The following is a 24,820-nucleotide window of genomic DNA, read 5'->3' as shown; positions in this document are numbered from 1 at the left end:
CAAAGAGAAGGCACACTAACAAGAACAGAGAGATTGTGTTGAAGAGACTAAATATAGTAAAGGCACTGTATAGATGATAAGGACATAGCAATAGAGAGGCAACTAAAAAGAAATGTTAGTGAAGCTATCCCTTAGAAAAAGGGGGAAAGGGGGAAAAAATTAGTCATCTTCTGAGTATTCTGTAGTATTCTTGTAATGGGAAACAATAGGAAGGGGATATCTATTAGATGATCAGCAAGCAACCAAAATATGGTTGTCAAAACTCAGGTGTGATTCTGATTTTGCCAGATTTTTATAGTTGCATACACTAGAATGCATGAAACTGTCTTGGAATGCTGCTGCACACACAGATGAGACATGGAACCACAATTTTAGGAATGTCATTTAACAAAAACATAGGTAGAGAATCAGTAGGATACCACCCCCTAACCCCCAAAAAGATGGATAGACATACATGCTAGAAACTAAGATTCACTTTAGGTTTAAGTCAACTGTGTCAAGTTTAAGTTAAGGCAGCCAATAGAATGAAACCAAAACTGACCAATGGATCTGGCAGGAGCTGGGTTTTTTTGTTTGTTTGCTTTTTATTTTGTTTTCTTTTGTTATGTTTCTAAGACAGTTTTTTCTCATATTAGCTTATGCTGGCCTGGAACCAAATGTAGGCTGGTCTCAAACTTTTAGAAATTCTTCTGACTCAGCCTCCCAAGTATTGATACTACAGGTATGAGATATGCTTGGCGCTAAGTAATTAGGTACTTGGTGAGTCTTGCAATAGTTTCAGAAAAGGGTAGATGACTATAGATTGTTTAGAAGTACAGAAGCAGAGAGAATAGAGGCTGCTTAGTAGTACATTGTTTGCCTAGCATTTATAAGGCTCTGGGTTCAATAGCCAATAACACAATGGAGAAGAAAAACCACTCTGACAGAGTTAGGAGGGACACAAAGAATCAATCTTTAGTACTTGCCAACAAAGTTTATTTTGGGTGTAGATGTTTTCTTGGCAGCCATATTGGTAGGTACCGCTGACACTTTAGTGTTGGATGTACTATTAAGAGACGAGTTTCCTGTAGTTGAAAGACCTTTCACTGAAGTAGTTGCAATTGATGACGTGTTCAGAGTACAATTGCTTGCTCCAATACTTGAAGGAGAGGCAGTTGGTTTTGAAGCAGATACAGCTGTTGAAGAAGTAGCTTGGCTAACAACATTTGGTTCCGTTGAAGGAATAGGTTTACCAAGTTTTGTGTGTAATTTAACCACCTACAAAACAAAAAGCACACCTGTCAGGAAACTCAAATGTGTTTTTTTTAAAGTTTGTCTGAGTAAGACTATAAAACAAAAGTCAAAACTTAATTTTCTTTGCTATTTTTTTTTTGTTACAGACAAAACTCATTTTAACATCTGTGTTTATTGATGAAGGGACTTGTCTACAAGCAAATCAGTCTGTAGTTAATCAAAACAAATGAAATAATCCCAAATTGAAAAGCCAAGTGGTTTAATTTAAAGTTCTCTAGTGTTTCTGTTTTAAGCAATGACTAATTGATGTTACCTTGATGTATGTTAACATTTAAGCAAGGTTTATAATACACTCAAAATTTTCAAAAATGGAAGTCAACTTTTTCAAACCCCTGTTGAAAAGTGAAAGTAAGCAGAGTAGACATAAGGCTGTGTGTGGGTGGGAGGGGGGACCAAAACACCTACTTTCTGATGCTTAGCACCACGAATGTGGGCAGCATATGCATCTGCTCCTGTACAAGACACATCACAGAGCTCGCAACGTAGCTGATTTTGTGTCCCACGAGTTGAGTTGTTGCTGCTGCTGGTATTTTGAGAGGCTTTCAATGCGGCTTCCTTTTTTTTATGTTTCTGTCCTTCTAAGTGCTCTTTATAAGTCTGTTTTGAACAAAAAGTACAAATTTCTTTCTATAACATTCTATTCAATTTTCAGACTTCTAACACTCATTTAAAAATGGGATCATAAGCTGACTGGCACATGCCTTTAATCTTAGTACTCAGGAGGCAGAACAGAACTGCATTGAGTTTGAGGACAGCCTGGTCTACATGGTGAGTTCCAGGCCAGCTAGTTACACGGTGAGACCTTGTCTCCAAAAAAAAAAAAAAAAAAAAAAAAACAAACCAAAATATAAAACAAAACAAAACCATCAAACCAAACAAACAGATGCCCAAAACAAAAGAAAGAATCCAATAAATGTGTGGTGCAGACCTGTAATATAAGTGCTCAATAAGCTGAGAAAGAGAATCGTAAGTTCAAGACTGTCCCAGGCTTTGCAACAATACACTATCTCAAAATACATAAATAAAAGGGGAGAGGATGAGGAAAGCATGAATGAGAACTGCTATTTTCAAAGCACCTAAGTACAGGAGGGATTCTGTATGGATGATATGTAATTCTCGGCAGTTTATTTAACAATACTATTTGGCTATTTGGTGCCAAGGACTGAATTCAGGGACTTAAGTAGACACACATGCATTCTACTACTGAACTACATCTCCAACTTCAATATTCTATATATGGGTACACATGCGTGAGTAGGTGTGTGTGCTGAAGAGTAAACAAGGCAAACACAATCTAGGTTTCTGTTTGAGGTTAGCTCAGCCTTTTTGTAGGCAAGGTTTTCCTGGGACCACCCTGGGAGTGCCCAGGATCTGACTATCTCTGACTTCTGAATGAACACTACTATTCTAAGCTCAGGCAACATGAGACATTTTTTAAACATGACTTCTGAGAATCGAACTTATAGAAGTATGTTTGCAAAACACTATTAACTGAGCTTTTTTCTTTATTTTTAACCCAGTAGATTTGAATTACAAAAGTACTTCAAAGAACTTATAAACTGCCTGTAGTTTCAAGAACTTCTTTTATTACTTGTGTATAACACTGGGCAAAAAATAACATATAATAGTCATTATACAAAAGTCTGGCTACAGAATTAATTAATCTGAAGGGGGAAGCTGTATCTATATTAGGAAACTACTGCTTGATAGTTGTTCTTTATAAGAAGTTATATTTATAAAATTTAATTTTGAAAATCTGAATGCATTTTGATACTTAATCTAGTTAAATATATTGCTAAAGAATGATATGAATACATATATTTTAATACTAAGTAGTGTCAACAATTGAGAGAACACATACATACACACACACACACACAAAAAAAAATCAAAAATATTGCAGAATTATGTATTAAAAACAGAACTAATCCAGTAAGTTAAAAAGTATATATAAGCTAGGCATAATGGCACACGACTTTGATCCCAGCACTTGGGAGGAGAGGCAGGTAGATCTCTGTGAGTTTGAGGCCAATATGGTCTACAAAGTGAATTGGGAGTGAGAAGGGAAGATGGGCCAAGCACTGTGTAGTAAGACCCTGTGTCTGTCTCTCTCTCAAAAAAGGGGAGGGGGCATATATTGGTAGAATAGAAAGAGTCAAATTTGATCTACTCTCCCCAAATATGCTTTTTTGAATGCCTAGCTGTTAAAATCTTTGAAAACAAAAAATATTCATGCCTTTACCCTCAGAGGCAAGAGGCATCATTATCTCCTGGAACTGTAGTATTTAAGTGAGTCAGCACATAGTGCTGGAAACCCAATCCAGGTCCTTTGCAAGATCAAGTGCTCTTAACCACTGAGCCATCCCTCTAGCCAATGCTTATGCAAATTTTGATATAAAACATTTAAGAAGACAGGCTTGCAGACTAGGGTGACCTTGCGAAGAAACCTTCCTACTTTTGCTGTACAAGTTGTTGGGATTACAAGTGCAACCCCCATACTTGACAAAATAGGACTCTCTCATAGTCAAAACAGGTAAAGGGATGAATTCATTAATAGATCCATGCTTAAAAATCACATTTTAAGGTATATCTGGTAGAACCATGACAATAAAAATGACAATAAAGAACTCACATTTGTCATAGGTTGGTCTTTTTTTAGGTGAGTAGAGGAAAATAGGGCCTCTTACCAAAGCTGGCCTAAAACTGACTATATAGCCAAGGACAACAATGAACGTTTCTACCTCTCAGTACTAGGATTACAGGCATGCAGCAACTACCATGTCTGACTGTAGCTGTGGGGATCTGAGTCTATGGCTCAATACAGCGGCAAGCACTTTACTGACTGAGTCACGCCCCCAGCACTGCAGGTCATCTTCCTTACACTTCTCTAATTTCCAATGTTCCCAGTCCCCTTGTGGAGAAAATAACAGAAGTTACATTCTATGAAACATGTGCAAAATAGTCTCATTAGAAACACAATCATTAAAATTATAGGTTAATTGGAATTTTAAAAATCTTTTAAAGTTTTATATAAAAAGCAAAGGAGGCACCCTAGAAAGGGTAGAGGGTTCGATTTCCTTATTTTTCAAACATTTATAACCATTTTTACAGTTTTCCTGATTATTGCTTCTGTGTTTCAACAAAAACAACTTTTAGAGAAATGTTTAGTGAAATACAGCCATCTCTCGGTGTCTGCAGGAAATTGTTGACCAAAATCCAAGCATACTCAAGTTCTTTAAATAAAATAGCAAAATTATTTGCATATAATCTACTTCACCTGCATACATTAAGATCTATAGATTATTTATAGTACCTGTTGTAAATCCTACTGAACTGTTTTACTATATATTTAGAAAATAATAGGAAAAAAAAGTGTAGGTACTCTACACAGATGTAGTTTTCCACATGCATATTTTTGATCTATGGGTGAGTTGCTGAGTACAGAATACACAGATGTGAATGTGCTTTGTAGGCACAGGAGTTAGACACCAACTCTACTCAATTATGAAAAACAACCACTGAGACTCATGGTAAATACACAATATAAATACCTGTGGTCCAGCACAGCTGATCTTACAAACATCACAATAATGAATCTGGGGTGGTTTGGGAGGCTGTTTTGGTTTCAGTTGTTTATTTTGGAATGGTGTTTTTTTAGTAAAGGTGGTCCCTGTCCAGGCAGCTGTTGCTGCTGCAGCAGCAGCTGCTGCTGCTGCTTGCTTCTGTTGCTGCTGCTGCTGTTGGTAGTAGGAAGACGCAGCTGAATATACGGCTGCTTCATAACCTGAATAAGATGTACCTTACAAATAAAATGAAACAAAGATTATGTTATATGATTATAAAAGGACAAATTAAATGTCAATTATAAATTTAAATCCAATAAATTCCAATAGGTAAATAATTGTGCATATTTACAATTATGTATGTATCTTATCTCATGAAACCTTCTCCCACACAAAACTTACCAGCCGTCTACACCAAGTCATTTAAATATTTATGTGACAAATCAGGTGTTGTAAGGATGTATAAGAAAAGTATACGATTGAACCCTTCACTTAAAAGATGCTTACTGCTCACTGAAGGAACCTGTTTGACAACTGTATGGTTACAGAACCTATTGATCCTCTGAGCACATTTCACAAAACACTGACTTGAAGAAGACTGTCAAGTGGAAAAATTCAGAAGCACTTCATAAAGTAAGATTTAGGCTGGAGAGATGGCTCAGCCATTAAAGGTTAAGCTTACAACCAAAAATAAAGTAAGATTTGACAAGAGAATAGCAGTTAAGGAGAAGAGGATTTCAAGTCCCAGTGACCATTTTATGAATTGTACAAATGGTCAAAACAAGAAATGAGCAAGCATGTTTAGGAGGCAAATAATATAGTTTTAAAAACAGGACAAGTTGGGGTTGGGGATTTAGCTCAGTGGTAGAGCGCTTGCCTAGGAAGCGCAAGGCCCTGGGTTCGATCCCCAGCTCCGAAAAAAAGAACCAAAAAAAAAAAAAAAAAAAAAAAAAACAGGACAAGTTACAAAACCATGGAACAAGAATCTGTACAGTGTTCTTTCTTCCAAAACATGAAAACAGCATGGCTATCTGATTTAATATAGAGAGTCTGCTAATTTACACTGTTGGGAATCTATACTAAATAAACACATTATACTAACAACTGACATACATAAACAGTGATATTCATAAAGACTTTAAGTTTGAAGTTTAGTCTATATATAAGCATGTTTAAAAACTAAAAAGCTGCTTACCAGTTTCTTAAAATTCAGTGCATTGCCTATTTACCATTCAGACTTCTTTTAACTCCTTAATAGGTGGGCAAGAAGTGAAGGAAGACCAAGAGGGCAAAACAGCACAAAATTAAAGAGAACGGGGACTGAACTCCTGCTCAGCACTAGATGGCACAGCAGATAGAACCTCAGCACAGAGAGTGGGTAGGGAATGGGGTAGGTGAAGAGAATGAGCATGAATGTAGAGCGTTTTGTTCTTAAAAGCTAATCGATTATAATCGAATGAATTTTGACCTACTGACTCAAAAATGTCTACATAAAATGAATTGGAAGACGAAAGCTAAGCTATACAAGTAACCAGAATCCTAAGAATCTCTAAACTGACAGTTAATAAAGATTTAAAAAAAATAAAATCAAGACCTTTTCAGAAACGTCTTTTTAAATTTTTGTCAAATTATCAGATTATAAAACGCTTATGAAACTTTAAGAAAATGTGGTAGAAGAAAATACCTGAAAGAAGAAAAAGGCAGATATACCAGTGACAACCACATGATCAGATAAGAGAATAACTGATTGATTTAAGGAAAATTGTATAGTTCAATGAATTTATTAGTCAGTCCTATTTATATCATCTTCTACACATCAAAACAAACCAAAAAACTCAAACCAAACCAAAAAAGCACAAATGTTGCTTTCAAATTTATAGACAGAACATCAGTTTAAATTTCACTATAAAGAGCCACAATAAGGCATATATGACAGCTCAAGGTTTGCATTTGCTTCTCATGTCTGATGAACTAACTGAATTCAATCCCTGGAATCCATGGGGGAAGGAGACAACCAACTTCTAAGTGCTATCCTCTGACTTCACATATGACAAGAGTACCTGTGCATACCATACCTGTGTGCAAGTGCATACACACAGAACCAGAACCAGAATTGGCCCCCAAACCTGCTGACTAAAATCAATTTGGCTGGCAAGTATGGTGATACAATGCAGAATCTCACCTACTTGGGAAACTGAGGTAGGATAACATTTGAGCCCTGGAGCTCAGGGAAGCTCTGGCAACATTAGAAAATAAATGAATATAAAAAAGAAACTAAGAAACAAACCCAATAAAAGTTACTTTTATATTATTACTAACTAAAACTATAATTCTGATATAAATCATCTTAAAAGAAAAAAAAACAATATTGGAACCCAAGGCCTCACAGAAATACAAAAGTGAAACTTAGTTGATCACGAACACCTCTGAGATGTGTGTTTAAATCTGAGAGTCTATCTTATGGAAGGCAGTGTGCCAGATACAGTAAAGTTTTAGAAGATAGCTACAAGGCAGGCATTACTACCCTTACTCTAACAGGCACAAATGTATATACACAACTAAAATACACACACACACACACACACACACACACACTCACTCACTCACTCACACACATATAGTTTACAGCCTGGCAGCAAGCATCTTTACTGAGACATCATGCCAGCCCATCAGTTTTCTTTTTGATTGACACTGTTACTGTATAATATTTTATATATTTATATAATATATAAAATAGTGTGTTTATGGGATAGACAGAGTATGGAATTTCAGGTACAGGTAAGATAAGAGATCTTCTAATGTTCAATATATATAGTAGGATGATTATGGTTAATAACAGAGAAAATATTTCAAGATAGTGGAGAGGTATTTGATTATTTAAACAGAAAGGAATGGTGTTTGAAGCGACAGTTATGTATATTACCCTGATGGGTCATTACACACAGTACATGTGATAAAATGCCAAACTCTGTGTGTGTGTGTATGTGGGAGGGGTATGTGTGTGTCAAAGTTAGTGCAAGCACCTGAGGAGACCAGATGTGTTGGAATTCTTTGGAGCTGGGTTATAGGCCTGTATCAGCCTGACATGGGCTGGGAACCCCATTTGGGTCCTCTGCAAGAGTAGCAAGTACTCTAAAACCACTGAGCCATCTCTCTAGCCTCCAAGTTGACAACTCCCAGGACAAGCTGTCCTGTGACATCCACACAGGTACACTGCTTGCCCCTCCCACTAAATATAAAAATTTATAGAATAGCATAAAAACATTAGAAGTGCCCCCCCCACTCGCTTCAAAATACAGTATTACTACAAAACACTGAAAGGTTCTTGATGACATGCACATTTATAAGAAACTATAAGGATCCCTAAGGAAATGGCTGCTTGCTGAGTCGAGGGAAATCTTACAAGTGCACATTGACTAATTTGGGAATGTTCAAAAGACTCAGGAGTAAAAGGACCCCATTGGTCAAATTCATGAAAATATTATTCCAAAGAGACATAAGCCAATCGCTTGTAACACATTAAACAACATGTTACACAAAAGAAGTTCCAACAGCCACCAAAGAAATCACACACACACACACACACACACACACACACACACACACACACAAATCACACACACACATACACACACACACGACAACTTGACAACCTGCAGCAGGTAGTTGGACAACAGGCCCATAAATTGATGACTTATAAGGAGAAAAGCTATCTTATAATGGAGATACCTGAGAGGCAATACCTAAACCAATGATGGTATCATGGATTAGAAATAAAGGCGTTATTGTTATATGCTCCTGATGTAACTAAACAGAAACAACCCTTAAAAGTAGCGTTTCTTTACTTAAAAGGCTGGCTGGAATACAAAGAAACAAATACAAATGCATTCCCTTTACCCAAATAAATAAATGTTAAAAAAGAAAGAAAATATATATCAATACTGGGTTTGATGGTGAATACCTATAATCCCATCAGCACTCAAACAAGGCAGGAAGATCATAGTGAACATAAGCCTGCCTAAGCTATATTTCTAATTTTATTCTGTCATCAGGAGCACTGAGGCCATGTCTCAAAGTAAACCACTCAGATCGTTGGATGACAATTCAAAAAAGTATTTACATTAGGAAGAAATAAACAAGACTCTTTACATGAAGAAGTATAATTACTAAGATCTTACTGTCTGCCAATCTCATTTTAAGTTTTATAAATTATAAACCAAAGTACACCAAGTTTAATCAGAAATTTATATATTTGATAGTGCCCGTGTTGGACTTCCCACTATTAAAATTGTGGCTTACTATGTACATGCCTGGTCTACAGACCAAGTTACAGAACAGCCAAGGAAACCCAATCTTGAAAAACCACAAACAAGTAAAAAACAAACAAACAAACAAACTGTGGAGATTATAGCCAAATCTGATAGTCTGAGTTCAATTTCTGTGGTGGTCCACAGGGTAGAAGAAGAGAACTAAGTCCTGCAAGTTGTCTTCTGACCTGCACACGCTCTATAGGGCAAGAGGAAAGTTTGCTGGTCCCTCTTAGACAGGGACTCCACCCCTAAACAACAGAAGTTACTGCTCACGCACACATGACTCGCTTTCAAATTCCCCCAAAGGGCAGTATATTGTGCTAAGGGTTTCTACCACCATCACCAACAACACTGCTTATAGCATGGACCTTTTGCTAAATTATGTACAAATATTTACGTTAATAACAATCAATTCAGTACCTGCTACCTTAAGAAGAAATTCCAGAGAAAATCACGATAGTTTCTAATCAATGCTTTGCAATTTGTTTATCCACCTAAATACAGTTTGTCAATCTTACCGGAGTAAGTAACTGCTGTGGTACTGTAAGTAGCACTCTGAGTATAGGACGGTACCACAGTAGCCGCAGCTGCCACTGGCTGTACAGTGGAGGACACAGGATAAATGGAGAAAGTAGTGGTAGCTGGACTTGGGGTGGCTGGTTTTATGGCTGTCACTTGTCGAGCTTGCTGGGCTTGAGTATACTGTGTTGCACCTTGACTATAACCTGCTTTAGGAGCTAAAGCAAGAAAGACATGAGAAAAATAAAAGGGTAAGTACAATGCAGAAAATCATTGTAACCATAAGCTTAAAAAACTAACAACCATGGCTGTCAGAAGTGCTAGCAATTTTTTCTGAGCAAACAATGATACAATTTTTACTACAAATATAAATAAGTAAGTAGATTCATCTATCACCTTTCCCCAAATGTCGCTACATTTCTGGCTGACAGTCCATTAGAATTACAACCAGAATAGCAATATTATAAATGACTGTTTTTCTATAATGGTATGTATGTATACAATTAAATCAATCAGTGTACCTGAAATGCCTAATGTTGCAAACAGAACAAAGAGCTAAATTAGCATTTCATTATATTTAGTTAAAATTAAAAATGTCAGTGTTTAGTAAATCATATTTTGCCAACTTACTCAGTGAATTTAACTTCAACTCAAAGCTGCTACTTATCAAATTCTTCAATAGCTTGAGTAAAGCTATCCTTAAATGGGTACCATTCATGTTTTATTAACTTGTCTTGGACAATACTCATTAACAAAACATCAAAAAAATCTTACGAATCAATGATTAATTACTATTAGTCACATTAATGATTTCATTTCAGAGAAATGCCCAAATACTAGACAGTAAAATTTATTTATACCCGATCAAAACAATAGATTAAAATAGCATTTTACAGAAAAACCCAATATTCAAGGACCAAATGACTAAAAAGTCTATGTTGAAACTTAAAATTCAAGATCTTCTGACTCTGACATAACTGAGCACTCTTAAGAGGAACCTGAAAAAAAAAAAAAAAAAAGAGGAGCCTGATGGCTGTCTCCTGAGAGGCTCTGCCAGAGTCTGACAAATACAGAGGCAGATGCTCGTAGCCAACCGCTGAACTGAGAATGGGGTCCCCGTTGGAGGAGTTAGAGCCACCAACCAAAGACTACACATGGACAGACCCATGGCTCCACCTGCATATGTAGCAGAGGATGGCCTTGTCAGGCATCAATGGGAGGACAGGCCCTTGGTCCTTTCAAGGCTAGATGCCCCAGTGTCAGGGCGGGGAGGTGGGAGTTTGTGGGTGGGTGAGCACTCTCACAGAAGCAGGGAGAGATAGTGCGTTTCTGAATGGGAAACCGGGAAAGGGGATAACATTTGAAATGTAAATAAAAAATATCCAATAAAATAAAAAAAATGTCAAAAATAAATAAATAAATAAGTCTCTCGGGCCAATGGAAAGTTTCTCCGAAACTTTGGAAATTGCATACACTATGCACCACTGACTGAAAAAAAGGGTACAGAAGTAACAAAGATTTAAAAAAAAAAAAAAAAAGAAGAGCCGTGGAATAAGCATGAAGTTCACTAAAGATTATCATGTATACCAATAAACAGAAAAGTGATCTTAAAAAGGCCAGTCACTGAAACTCATATGCAAACATGCTTACACATACATACATTCTGAAGCAGGGTCTTATTATTACTAGATTGTCTAGTCTAGCCTCAAACTCATGCCTCCTGTATTCAATACAGTTTCTCAAGTGCTAGGATCTGACCATCTTTAAAATCCTTTTCAATCACTTTTAAGACATGCAAAATCAAAAAACCAGAGACCCCAAAAAGATGTGGGCAGCCTCTTCATATACAAGTAGATTATGTACAAAGAACAGAGATGGAGGGTGGATTATACTTTCTGCCCATAACAGTAAAACCAGTTTGATCTTTTTTTAAAACCCAATATTCTAATCCATCTTCAAAATAAGGTATTGCTCAATTTTAGCGAGTCTCAAATCTGCTATGTAGCTGAGGATAGTCTTCCTGATCCTTTTGCTTCCTCCTACTGAATGCTGGGATTATGGACATGTGCCACCAAGTCTAGTATTATTTGGTGTTGTGGATTGACCTAGCGCACCATGCATACAGAGCAAACACTCTCCCAACTGTGCTACATTCCTAGCTCCTCAGCTTTGAAATAAAGCTCCTTAAAAATATTTTTACTTATTGCTGTTTTGTTCTTAAAATAAGACTTCTCAAGCTTCTATATACAGCAAGTCCATCCTTTAAGTCTACAAACATGGAGGCTTCTACACAGATAAAAGAACTTTCTGCATTTGAGCTATTATATGCACCATGTTCAACATTATGGATGTTCAGTGAATGTTGCTGGTTCAAAGCTCTAACTGTAACAGTGGACTAAGTTAAAGGTGTGTGGGGGCTGTTTAACAAACTGTTTTACAAACTGGGGGAGGGAAACTCATTATCAGTGGTCGGTAACAGAACCACTTGTCATTACAGATAAAAAATATGGGTTCAGGGGTTGGGGATTTAGCTCAGTGGTAGAGCGCTTGCCTAGCAAGCACAAGGTCCTGGGTTCGGACCCCAGCTCCGGGAAAAAAAAAATGGGTTCATAAAAGTACTTATTGATTACTAGGGCTGTGTGCTACAGCAAGAGAGGAGTACCATGTTACAGCGGCCACCTCTAGAACAAAGGAACACCAACTTTTCTCCTAATCATCTCTGTGACTCAATGGCATTATAGTAGTCAAAAACAAAGAAGCAGACAGAACCATTATAGATGGACTCTGCAGTTTGTCTTCATTAGATTACTGCAAAACTTTATAATGAAACGGTTTATGTTCATGAAGCCCACCTGTCTGATAGTAGGTTTCAGCAACCGAAGGCTGAGGCTGGGCAGCAGCAGCCACTGCAGCAGCAGTTGCTGTGGGCTGTTGGTAGTACTGCTTACTATCATAAGCCACAGCAGGGGCTGTGGATCTTACATACGAGTATGAGTCCTAAAGAGAAGAAATCAAACAAACAAAGTGTGACTTTGACTTAAGTGGCAGGAAAAGAATTCTTACTGTGTAAAAATATAACAAAGAAAAACAAAACATAAGTTATATACGCCTAAACATATAGTTTTAAAACAACTAATTAATCAATTATTAATTTATAATAAGAAACATTATTAAAATATAAACTAAACCATACAATCAAGTTTTAATACAAATGTAGCTAATTAAGAACTTTTAAAAATAAAATCAAAAGCACTTTAAGCAGTATGTTTGACTTCAATCAGAACTTCAAAACACTCAAATTACTGAATCGAATAACCCATTTTTCTCAAAAGCTCACTTTTGTCTTTAAAAATGACTCCTATAGTATTAGAGAGAGAATTTCCATGGGACCAGGCGATATAGTATAAAACTATTAGCAAGAGAATCAGAAACTTTGCTAAGTTTCAAAAAGAAAACATTTTTCTTATGTCCATGAGCTTCGAACTATCCCGTCTCAGCTGGACAAGTAATACTTGTACAAACAAAGAACATATTCCCCGAGTAGTTTCTTTTTTCCAAAAACTTAGGGTAAAATTAAAGCATTTAAACTATGATTTGTGTAAACTTTTTAAAAAACTAAAAAACACATATAAATACATATAAATGTGTATAGAAGGATAAAACTAGAAAAGGGAGAATTGACATATAAAATCCACTGCAAAGAAATTTTCTCCATCACTGCAAGTACATTTAGAAGTACTGGCTTTGGCCTTCTATCATACTGAACCCATTAAATGTAGATGTTAAGGCTACTGAACCAGATGTGTGTTTGTTGTTTTACCTGGTAGTTCTGTGTAGTAGCTGGGGGTGGTGGTGGTGGTGCTTCTTGTTGCCTCTGGGTGTAACCATAGTCGGTTGCTGTGTGTGCAGTGGGGTAGCCTCCATAAGCAGCAGCTGTTGCAGCAGCTGCAACAGCAACTGGAGCAGGCCTGGCAACTGCAACTGTGGCGGCTGCTGGTGCGTAAGCAGCAGTAACTGTGTGAGCAGCTACTGGAGCCTGATGGACAGTGTAGCTAGCAACTGTAGTTGGATGGGAATAGGCTACACCCGAAGCTGGCTGCTGGCTATATTGTGAAGTAGAAGAATAAATACGATAATTTAATTTTAAAATCAAGCAGTCATCTTAAAATTATTTAGCAATTATAAAACAGAAATATAATTTAATTTTTTAAAATCAAAGAATCACCTTAAAATGATCAATTAAAAGGCATATTTTCAAGTAATGTAACTACTGATGACAGAAGGCAAAGTATTTGAACTCAATACTTTCTAGTCAATACTGTTAATTTGTTACTCTTTTTTAAATTTTCATTCCTTAATCACAATATATATTCAAATATACACATATTATCATGAATCACTATACAAAGCAAAACAAAGATGAAGCACTGGGACAAAAAAAAAAGAGAAGCTTATACCAATTAGGAATTTAGAAAAGCATTTTTATATATAAAGTTCATTATTTTATTCTATATATTAAAAAAATCTCAACAAAAAGACCTTATATAACTTATAGTGAAATATGATAAATTTTCCTGCTTATACATAGCATTTCAGTACACAAGTTCTTTTAAAATTTAATAGAGAATTCTGTAAAGGGCTCTAAGGCAGATGCTTTGCAGTCATCCCATTTAAGCCTCAAAAGGCAAAAGCATTTTCCAAAAACAGTAATCAAGTTAATTTTCACCTAAAATTTTTTGTAAGAATGTTACTTTAATTTCTAAAATAAGAATCTGTGGATGTTATCACAAGATCGCATACTTTAGTTTTCATTAAAGGTTCTGAGCAGCACACTCATCATTTCCCTTGCTAAGATGGCACTACCAAGGTACACATGCCTTCTCAGAAGCAGGGACACCCAGGAGCTGAAATGTTTTGGCTGACAACAAGGTGTAGCATTAGCCAACAGTCAAGACTAGCTGGGGGGTATGAACTCCTGATACAGCACTGATTAATTACAAGTATATGATTCATGGGTTATAAAGTAAACTGTATCCTGTATTGATGTGCATGGCAGCATAAGAAGTACGAGTATTTGGGCCACCATATTTAACCTGTATTATGGAAAACACGGATCGACTAAAATTTCACTAAGGGGAATATGAAACTTATAGATAAGGATTTTATTTTATATCAAAATGAAGAGTCTAGAAAATGTGATAGCTGCCTTCTAAATGAAGACACTTACTCCATGCTGCTCCAGAGAACAGAACTAGAACCAACAGATGGAAGTTACAGGGTGCCAGATTTCAGTCCAATATGAAAAAGAAAACAAAAAACAAAAAACAAACAAAAAACTTAGAGTCCAAAGAAAGTTAAATTCTAATTGGATGAAGTTCCCATATTTTAATATAAAACTAGTCAACACTTTTGCATATATGGCAATTACAGAAAAGGAAAGATAAGCTCACATTTTCAGTGGTAAATCTGTCTAAAACTAACATTTCATTTCTTATGGATATGGCATTTTTAAATTTTACTCATTTATTTGCTTACTTTTAAGGGTTGGGTATTGAAATAAAAGCTTTATACATGCTAGAGGAAGTCTTCACTAATGAGCTATATTCCAAGCTTCAATTTGATAGTCTTTAAAGAAAAAAAAAAAAGATTGTGCGTATGTGGAGGTTTGTTCTGTGCACGTGTGAAAGTCAGGGGGATTTTTGTGGAGGTGGTTCTCTTTTATTTCATGTGGATTCTGGGTCTCTGACTCAGGTCATCTGAAATTTTATCTTCCTGATTGCCCATGACTAGATACTCTTTAGAGAACAGACTCCTGTAAGCTGTGCCCTGACTTCCACATGCTATGGCTCATGGTGTTGTCTTCCATCAGAAAAAAAAAAAAAAAGTGTGTGTGTGTGTGTGTGTGAGAGAGAGAGAGAGAGAGAGAGAGAGAGAGAGAGAAAAAGAACCCAGGCTCAATATTCAGCATCATAAAACTGGTGTAGAGATCACAACTGTAATCCAAATACTTGAGAACTGAAGGCAGGAGTCAGATATTCAAGGTCACTCTTGGTTACATAAGAACTAGGCCAAAAAACTAAAACAAAAACACACCTAGTCTCTCAAACTTGTATTAAACATTTAACCAGTAAGATTTGACATATCACACACACACACACACACACACACACACACACACACACACACACACTGTCTAAAGAGAAAATTGGTTAATTTAAAATTCAGATTTAAACTCAGATTCTCATAAAATTACACTTTGGTATCTGTAGGAGGCTGGCTTCAGGTCAAGATAATATGATTAATAATAAGTCAGATAATGCTCAATTTCTTGCACAAAAGGGCACAGTTCTCAAGAGCTAGGAATATAGCTCAGTGGTAGAGCCTCATGTCTGACACATGCAAAGGCCGTTGGTAGAATCCTTAGCAAAACAAATACATAAGTTTCTAAAACGGAATAGCATATGCATATAGTTTCATCATCACATGATATGATCTCATGTTCACATTAATGAAAATGCCATGTAAGTAACTACAGTCTAGGAAATACCAGATGACAACAAAACACCTATAATGCTCATCAGTGCAAACAAACACAATCATTTGGTCTTTATTCATAACTCAGAGCCTGCACATACACAGTCAGCTGTAATTACCCACATTTCTTGGCTCCAAATGTTATACAGGACAAAAAGTAAGTGGAAATGGAGTGGAAACAAGTCACCTAACTAGGTAGGCAACTTGACTTACACTACCTAATCCTAACCCAAGAATGCATGTAACACAGGGAGGAAGACCATATGCTTGTTTATGTCTCCTGTCTCAGTGAAATTATTCCTATTATTTCTGTATTCTTCCAACTGTCTCAGCCTGAATAAAAAATTACAAAGTCACCTTTCCCAAGTACTTTATAAAAATGATGCCAGGGTAGTAAACAATTATTATATATACATTCCCAGGGCTTCCTAACCCAGTTTAATTTCACATATCCAGGTCCCATAATTCATCATCTGGACTGGAACTGTAACTTCTTTTGTTGCTGTTTTGAGATAGGTGCCTACATTCCAGATTGACCTTGAACTTACTATATAGCTAGGAAAGATGCTGAAGCCCTCAACCCCTCAGTCTTTGGCCAGGTGGGGAATCCAATTCAAGTTTTCCCCACAGTACAAGCAGTCTATCAACTGAGCTCCTGGAACCATCAAATATATTATGTAGTCCCAATTCCAAGGGTAGCTGAGGTGACTTTTGTTCAAATTAAAGCCTTTTATATATTGTAATAACTTAAATATCAGAAAATTCTCCTTGAATTTCAAACACAACCCCCCACTCTCTTATGCTATGATACAGATACCAAACTAGCTAATACTAGTCCAATAAAATACACAGAGGCCAGTAAATTTACTTTAAAAATTCAGGTCAAAGACCAGGAGTGAAGCTCAGTGTGAGAGAGTCTCTGATTTTGACTCCTAAGCACTGGGAATTTGATTGCAGAAAGGATTGGTTAAGTCAACACCAAGTTCAAAATAACAAGTTAAAAATCAAAGGGATTTATCTATTTTATAGTAGTAAAATAAAAGGTGTCATCTCCCTGCACACAATGTAAAATTTAACTGACTTCAATCTGTAAAGACAAGAGCTTTTGAGTAATTATCTCTTGTGAATAATATATAGAATCTTGTCAGATTTAAATTAGTTTTAAATGGAGGGAAACTAAATAGAAAAGAAATTATTTTCTTGTTCTAAAGGATAAAAAGTAGGTGGGAACAGAGTTGAAACAAATCAACTACGAAGGCAATTCGGCTTATACTGCATGATCCTAACCCTTAAGAATGCATGTGACGCAGGGAGGAAGACCATATGCGTGTTTATGTCTCCTGTCTCAGTGAAATTATTCCTACTATTTCTGTACTCTGGGTATGTACGTTGGGTATGGTGGGTCATGCTTTCAATTCCAGCCCACAGGAGGTAGTACAAAGCAGATCTCTGTGACTTTGAGACCAGTCTGGTCTACAAAGCCAAGTTCTAGGACAGCCAGGGCCACACAAAGAGACCTTGTCAACACTGCAAAAACACTCCAAAAACAAACCAAAAAAAAAATCCCAAACATTAATAACAGTAGGTACAAACAGTAATAACATGTAAGGGGCTGGAGAGAGGGCTCAGTAGTGAAGAGAGCACTTGTTGCTTGCTCTTCCAGAGGACCTGGGTTTGATTCCTAGTATCTACCTGATGGCTTAAAGTTATCTGTAAATCAGGGGATCTCTTCTGGCCTTGGAGGGTACTGGGCACATAAGTGGTACACAGATACAAGCCAAATACTCAAATACATTGAGTTAAAAAAAAAAAAAAAGGAAACACTTCCAGAGTTACAGATATAAAAGAGGCTACTTTCCTCTACTTAAAACATGGAAAAGAAACTAGGCAAGTTAGTATACACTTATTAGACTTATTATTAATTACCAGACTGTTATTATTAACCATATTATCTTGACTTGGAGCCAGCCTCCTACAGATACCAATGTAATTTTATAAGAATCCAATTTCTAGATACCCTTGACTACAAGAGACCTTGCCCAAAAAGATTTTAAAAAGTAAAATAAGAAAGTACCTAGAGAACTAATATTAAACTGTAAACCTTCTTCACATTCTTGGATTTACTCTGGAAGATAATGATCACTTTCGTCACCTGCTTATCAAAAAGTAAGCTAGAAACCTTGATATAGTTCCTTAAGGTGAGCATAGTGGTACATGCCTTAAATCCTAGCACTTAGGAGGCAGAGGCAGGAGGACCTTTGCTCTGGTCTACACAGAGACCCTGATCAGACAGGAATATGTCGAGAGGCTACATATAAATAAATAAATAAATAAATAAATAAATAAATAAATAAATAAATAAACAAACAAATAAGAAAGAAAGAAAGATTCTTCAGGCAGCCTTGCTGCTTTCTTCATTAAAATAATGTAAGAGGGGATGGATGACAATTCATTGTCAGGTATCTAAAGAAAGCAGATTCTCACCTGCAAAGCAGGTGATTCCAACAGTGCAGGAAACACATATCCCAAAATAACTCTACTTTCAAAATTTCCTAATTCGGGAAAAAAGTACTTATTCTCCATAGTTAAGCTGGGCATAAAATTCGACAGAGTAACCATCTTCCCTTGAGTTTTGAAGACATTACCATATTGTCTGTGGCCCACTAGTTATCTGATTTTCTATTGATTGTAAACTATACTGTTATATTTTCCTCTCTGGAAAATTGGACTTCTTTTGTGTTTGAAAGTTGGAAAATGTTTCCAAGTTTGGCTCTTTGATTCTTTTCTAGTAGGTTGGCTGATTGAATTTGAAAATATAATGTTTGCCTATAGTAGATGTATGTTTCGTAGGCTTATCTTCTGACTAGTGTAAAGTACTTTTAAAGGACTTCTGAGGGGTTGGGGATTTAGCTCAGCGGTAGCGTGCTTGCCTAGCGAGCGCAAGGCCCGGGGTTCGGTCCCCAGCTCCGAAAAGAAGAAAAAAAAAAAAAAAAGGATATCTGAGTCAAACTTTTCCCATTATATACCTTTTCAGAAGAAGCTACAAGAAATGTACTCAGACTAAACAAAAAGTAAAACAAGTTAAAAGATTTTGCAAACATGGAGAAAAATGAAAGCCCAGATCAGCAGCTGTGCAGCAGGCCAGAGATCATGGTAAGACCAATGGTTTAGAATCAAACAAATTACATAACCTCTATGTCCAGGAAGACAAAAAACAGAATTAAGATACAATCACTAGGCCTGGTGACACATGTCTATAATCACAGTACTACAGAGGTAGAGGTAAGATAATTGGTTCAAATTCATCCTTGACTACACAGAAAGTTGGAGCCAGCCAGAGCTTCAGACCCTTGTCATGCGATGACCACAGAAATGACAATGAAGGGATGATCCCATGAGAAAATCTTATAGTTGGACAGAAAGTACAACTGAAAAAAAAATCCACCTTAACTTTAGATTGGGTAGGTTTTCCATTAAGTGGTACAGGACTGTAAACGATCTCTAGTAGGATTTAGAATTATAGCATGGTATCTGGCTCTATAGTAGCTACTTCTTACGATCGGAATAAGATGAGCTTTGTTTTTGTTAAGTTTTAGTATCTGCCTAACTACAGAAGACAATTCAGAACTAGAAAACACAGTATCAGTAAAAACTCTAATGCAAGGAGGGATGGTACATGGAAAAAAGAGACGCAAATGAGCACAAACGGTTCAAGATTTTGGGGGGAGGGGGTGTGCTTGGCAGGGTTTCTCTGCAGACCAGGTTGGCCTCCAATTTGTGATCTTTCCTGCCTCTGTCTCCTTAAGCAAATTCTGCTGACACGTTTTAAGAGTCCTAGAAAATGAGATATTGGGCTGGAGAGATGGCTTAGCAGTTAAGAGCACCGACTGCTCTTCCAGAGGTCCTGAGTTCAATTCCCAGCAACCACATGGTAGCTCACAACCATCTGTAATGGGATCCGATGCCCTCTTCTGGTGTGTCTGAAGACAGAAACAGTGTGTACTCACATAGATAAAATAAATAAATCTAAAAAAAAAGGAGATACTGCCTTCAGGGGAACTAGAAATTATAGTACACTGTCTACACAGTCTATCACTGAATTTAGGATAAAAAGAAAAGTACATACGATGTCTAAAACTAAGAGTACAGGAGATAAAAATAATTGCATAAAGTTGATTAGGATAAATTACCTTTAGTAGACATATTTAGGAATATAAATTAAATGACAGCAAAATAAAGTAGAACACACTGAGATTGTAGGTCTCCAGGAGATAAAAGTAATTTTTCATACATATGAATGTTTTACTATAGTTATATCTGTGTACCACATTCATGCCTGATGCCCACAGAAACCAAATGAGGGCATCAGACCTCCGGGACTAGAGCCATATTCCCAGACCCCTTTAGTGTTTTCTTTTTGAGGCAAGGTTTCACATATATTCCAGATCAGCTTTGAGCTTGTGATCCTTTTCCCTCAGCTGGTAGTAGCCAAAATAAACTGTAGTATCAAAAGGATTAAAATAGTTAAGAATAAACGTAAGGCCAGGGAGATGGCTTAGCTGATTAAGTGACTACCAGGCAAGCTGGAGGACCTGAGCTCAAAATTCTAGAATTTATATAAAAATCTAGGTTCAGTAGCATAAGCTTGTATCATAGCACCGGATAGGCAGAGACAGGCAGATTCCTGGGGCTTGCTTGGCCATTGCCGAATACCAGATTCAGTGAGAAAACCTGTCTCAAAAAGTAAATTGGGTATTAATTGAGGAAGACACCAGGTGTCAACCAACCTCAGTCTGATTCCACACACTATACATGTTTGTCACCCAATTACACCCTGCCCAATTCCTTCATGGACACACAAAGAACAAAACTGGGCTGTTGAGGTAGTTCACCAGATTAAGTCATGTGCCTCAAACCAGTTCAATCCACACAGAGGAGAAAACTGACTTCTACAAGTTGTTCTCTAACCTGCAACATTTGCTGTTGCACACATACATGCAAAAAGATAAATGCCCAAGCATAGTTAGCCAGCACAAAATGGAGCCCCTGTTTTGTTACGGATGTTTTATTATTTTCTGTGTTATTTTTTCATTAGAAAAGAGAGAAGTGAGAAGATGAAGTTGGGTGGATAGGAAGGTGGGGAAGATCTGGGAGGAGTTAGGGAAGGTAAAATAAATGATCATGAAACAATTCATCTCACATATTCCAGTTGGAACATGTTAGGTTCTAAGTATTACTCTAAGTGGTCTACAAATTCAGTGTGATGCTCAACAAAATTCTAATGACTTTTTTAGGAACAAAAAAAATTTTAATTTTAAAATTTACATGAATCTTAAGGGAACCCCAATAGCTAAACAACCTTTAAAATGGACAAAACACATAAATACAAAATATACAAATCTTTTAAAAAATGGACATAAGTACATAAATTTATCTTGAATAGATATTAAGTGAATAGCAACATAGCCTATGAAAACATGGAAAAAAAGTCTACTAATCATAAAAGAAATGCAAAATCAAAAAGTACGATAAGGTATTTTCTCACATCCACTGGAATGAGTTTTATAAAAACAAGTGTTTGAGGCAGCAATGGAAGTTCAAGAAATTAAAAATAAACATTTGATCCAGAAACCCAATCAAGAACAGTGTGCAAGGTGACTACTTATATATTTAGTACTATTAACAAAAGCCAAGAAGTACACACAACCCAAAGTGTTCACACCAAGAGAAGGAGTAGCATATGTTTAATTTTTTTTTTCTTTTCTATTTTTCGGAGCTGGGGACCGAACCCAGGGCCTTGCGCTTGCTAGGCAAGCGCTCTACCGCTGAGCTAAGTCCCCAACCCCATGTTTAATTTTTTTTAAAGATTTATTTATTATTTTATGTATATGAGTACACTGTAACTGTCTTCACGCACACCAGAAGAGGACATCAGATCCCATTACGGATGGCTGTGAGCCACCATGTGGTTGCTGGGAATTGAACTCAGGACCTCTGGAAGAGCAGCCAGTGCTCTTAACCACTGAGCCATCTCTCAAGCCCCCATGTTTAATTTTTAAAAGGAAATTCTACTGTATGGTTGCAACATGGATGAATTTTAAGGACACTATGGTAAGTGAATAAAACCAATTTCACACCAATGTAAATTTGTTATAATTTTTCAAAATAGCAAAAGCAAATGCGTATTTAGTATCCAGCTATAAAAATTTATAGAAACTAGAAATTGTTCCAACATAAGATATATAATGATGGAAACAAACTACTTTATAAAATTTTATCTTTTTCAAGTAAGTAAACACACTGGACAGAAGTGGAAGGAAATTTCAGCTAAAAGCTATAAGCATACTAGGCTTTTCTGACTCTGTCTGTTGGATCACTGGAGTCTAAAACCATACAAATTAAAGTCGTAGGTAGATCTTCAAGTTGCTATCATTCTGTAAGGTGGTGAAGATCTACAGTATGTCCTGCTTTCTTCCAGGGAATTTTGCTAAAACAGACCCCCCCTACACCTACACCCCAAAATAAGTGGGAAAAAAAAAACCCCAACCCAAAACTCCAAACTGAACATTTGTCTGTCAATGTAGCTGCATTAGCATCTTTTGCCAGCTGCTAACAAGTGGTTACAAAAGCCTATCATACTTTTGGCATGCTAGTTCTGAAAGAATGGGCAGTTCAGAAGTGGTAGGATCCAATTTTTGTTTGTATGTAGTGAATGTTGCACAAATAACATTTTCTGTACTCCAGAGGGGGGTTTGTGGGTGTGCGTGAGTGATTGACAAGGTTTTATTACTAGCCTGGACCTCACTTTGTAAAATCAGACTACCCTGGAACTCCCAAAGATCTGACAGCCTCTTCCTCTAAGCCCTGGAATTGGTGTGCCCCACCACCTTTTTAAGGGAGAACTATATGAAAACTTTTCCTCTTAGTGGTAACTCTGGGTAAAGAAAAGAAAAATCTTTAACTACAAGACAACTCCTGGGAAATCACTTATGACCAAGATCTAAACAACCAGTAATTTAGCTGAATATAATCTTACATTGCCATTATTTTATGAGCTACAAGCTATCTTCCCAGAAACATTGCAGATGTGGTTCCAACCAACGGGAAAGCTCAAAAGTAAATTATAAGAACCACAATTCCCAAAAAGAAGATAGTTATAATGAACAGGAGTTGGCTGAATTATTAACATTTAAATAAATTAAAGAATATCAAATCTAAGATCAAGGAATAAGAGATGAACCAAAAATAACGAAGTGGGCCAAGTAAGATGGCACAATGCCATCTTCCACCAAAACCTGACAGCTTGAGTTCTAACCCTGGGATCCACGTTAAAAGGAGAACTGATCCCCCCCTCCCCCATTAAGGCCCTCTGATCTCCACACATATACAAACAATAATTAAGCTTAATTAAAAAACATTAAAAAAATAAATCAGAGGGCTGGGTGTGGTGACACATACCTTTAATCCCAGCACTAAGTAAGGAAGCAAAAAGAAGAGGATCCTTGTGAGTTCCAGACCAGTATGGTGTATGTATCAAGCTTCAGGGCAATCAGAACTACATGAATAAACCTTGTCTCAAAAAGCCAAAGAATTAAAAACAAAACAGAGGAAGATGGGTATGGGTTCTGCGCTACGTAATCCTCAGTATGTGAGTGGTTGAAAAGAGGACTGCCACAAATTCAAGGCTAATATGAGACATTATGAGTTCAAAGCTGGTCTTGGGAGCTGTATCATTAAGATACTGTCTCAAAAAAAAAAAAAAAAACAAAAAAAAAAAAAACCAAAAAAGGGCCAGTGAACTTTTAAAGGAATCAAGCAACTGTCAAAAATGCAGCATATAAAAAACTGCAATTAGAAACCCAGGTTCAGGGGCTGGAGAAATGGCTCAGTGGTTAAGAGCACTTGCTGCTCTTCCAGAGGCCCTAAGTTCAAGTCCCAGCAACCACATGGTGGCTCACAACCATCTGTAATGAGATCTGATACCTTCTTCTGGTGTGCGTGAAGACAGCTACTGTGTACATATATAAATATGGTAAGTAAATAAATCTTAAAGAAAAAAGAAAAAGGAAACCCAGGTTCACATAACTGACTATACACAGTTGGCTAAAAATTAGTGAAATGGAAAATACCTACAATTACCCAGAAAGTATAAAAGCAAAGAAATAAACAAAACCCACTGATGGTAAAAAAAAAAAATAATAATCCTGGAGGACAGAACAAAAAAATGTTATTTTAACCACTTAATATTACATATAAAGAAAAACAAGAAATATTAAAGAGTATTTTTTGTTGCAATAACAATGTTTAGATTTAGGAGCCCTAACAATCCACAGGCAGAAGTAAACACAACAGAATTCACACCAACACACCTAGAAAAAATATGGTAAGCATCAAAAGCAATGAGGAAATCTAAGGCACAGGAAAAACTAACAATAGACTGAAAACTACTGAAGCTTGAAGGTAGCATACTGAAGATGCTCTGAGACTGGAGTTTTCCACTCCTGTGAAAACAAAGAGTGTGTGTGTGTGTGTGTGGGGGGGGGGCTTTATGAAGAATGAGTTAACTGCTAAGGTAGAAAGCCAATTTAAATAACTCATCAT

The 24,820-nt window shown here is 36.7% G+C and overlaps 1 protein-coding gene across 12 annotated transcripts in view; it reads right to left on the bottom strand.

Annotated features, from left to right (window-relative positions):
• Zfr (zinc finger RNA binding protein) overlaps positions 1 to 24,820 on the bottom strand; it is a 62,532-nt gene that overhangs the window by 28,848 nt on the left and 8,864 nt on the right. For 4 of the 12 annotated variants that reach the window (XR_015666773.1, XR_015666774.1, NM_001270972.1 and 1 more), the window contains 6 exon segments: positions 13,506 to 13,788; positions 12,538 to 12,682; positions 9,685 to 9,903; positions 4,845 to 5,092; positions 1,699 to 1,890; positions 966 to 1,257 (listed from right to left, as the gene is read on the bottom strand). Coding sequence is in view for 6 of the 12 variants with exons in the window: in NM_001270972.1 (NP_001257901.1) it covers positions 966 to 1,257; positions 1,699 to 1,890; positions 4,845 to 5,092; positions 9,685 to 9,903; positions 12,538 to 12,682; positions 13,506 to 13,788 (1,379 nt within the window). In the remaining 6 variants the exon portion in view is untranslated. 12 annotated transcript variants of the gene reach the window in all.

This window comes from Rattus norvegicus, chromosome 2 (assembly GCF_021556685.1).
Source record: "Rattus norvegicus strain SHRSP/BbbUtx chromosome 2, alternate assembly SHRSP_T2T, whole genome shotgun sequence".
Taxonomy (NCBI): Eukaryota; Metazoa; Chordata; class Mammalia; order Rodentia; family Muridae; genus Rattus; species Rattus norvegicus.
Note: the sequence above shows the minus strand (reverse complement) of the source record. Positions and strands in the feature narration are given on the sequence as shown.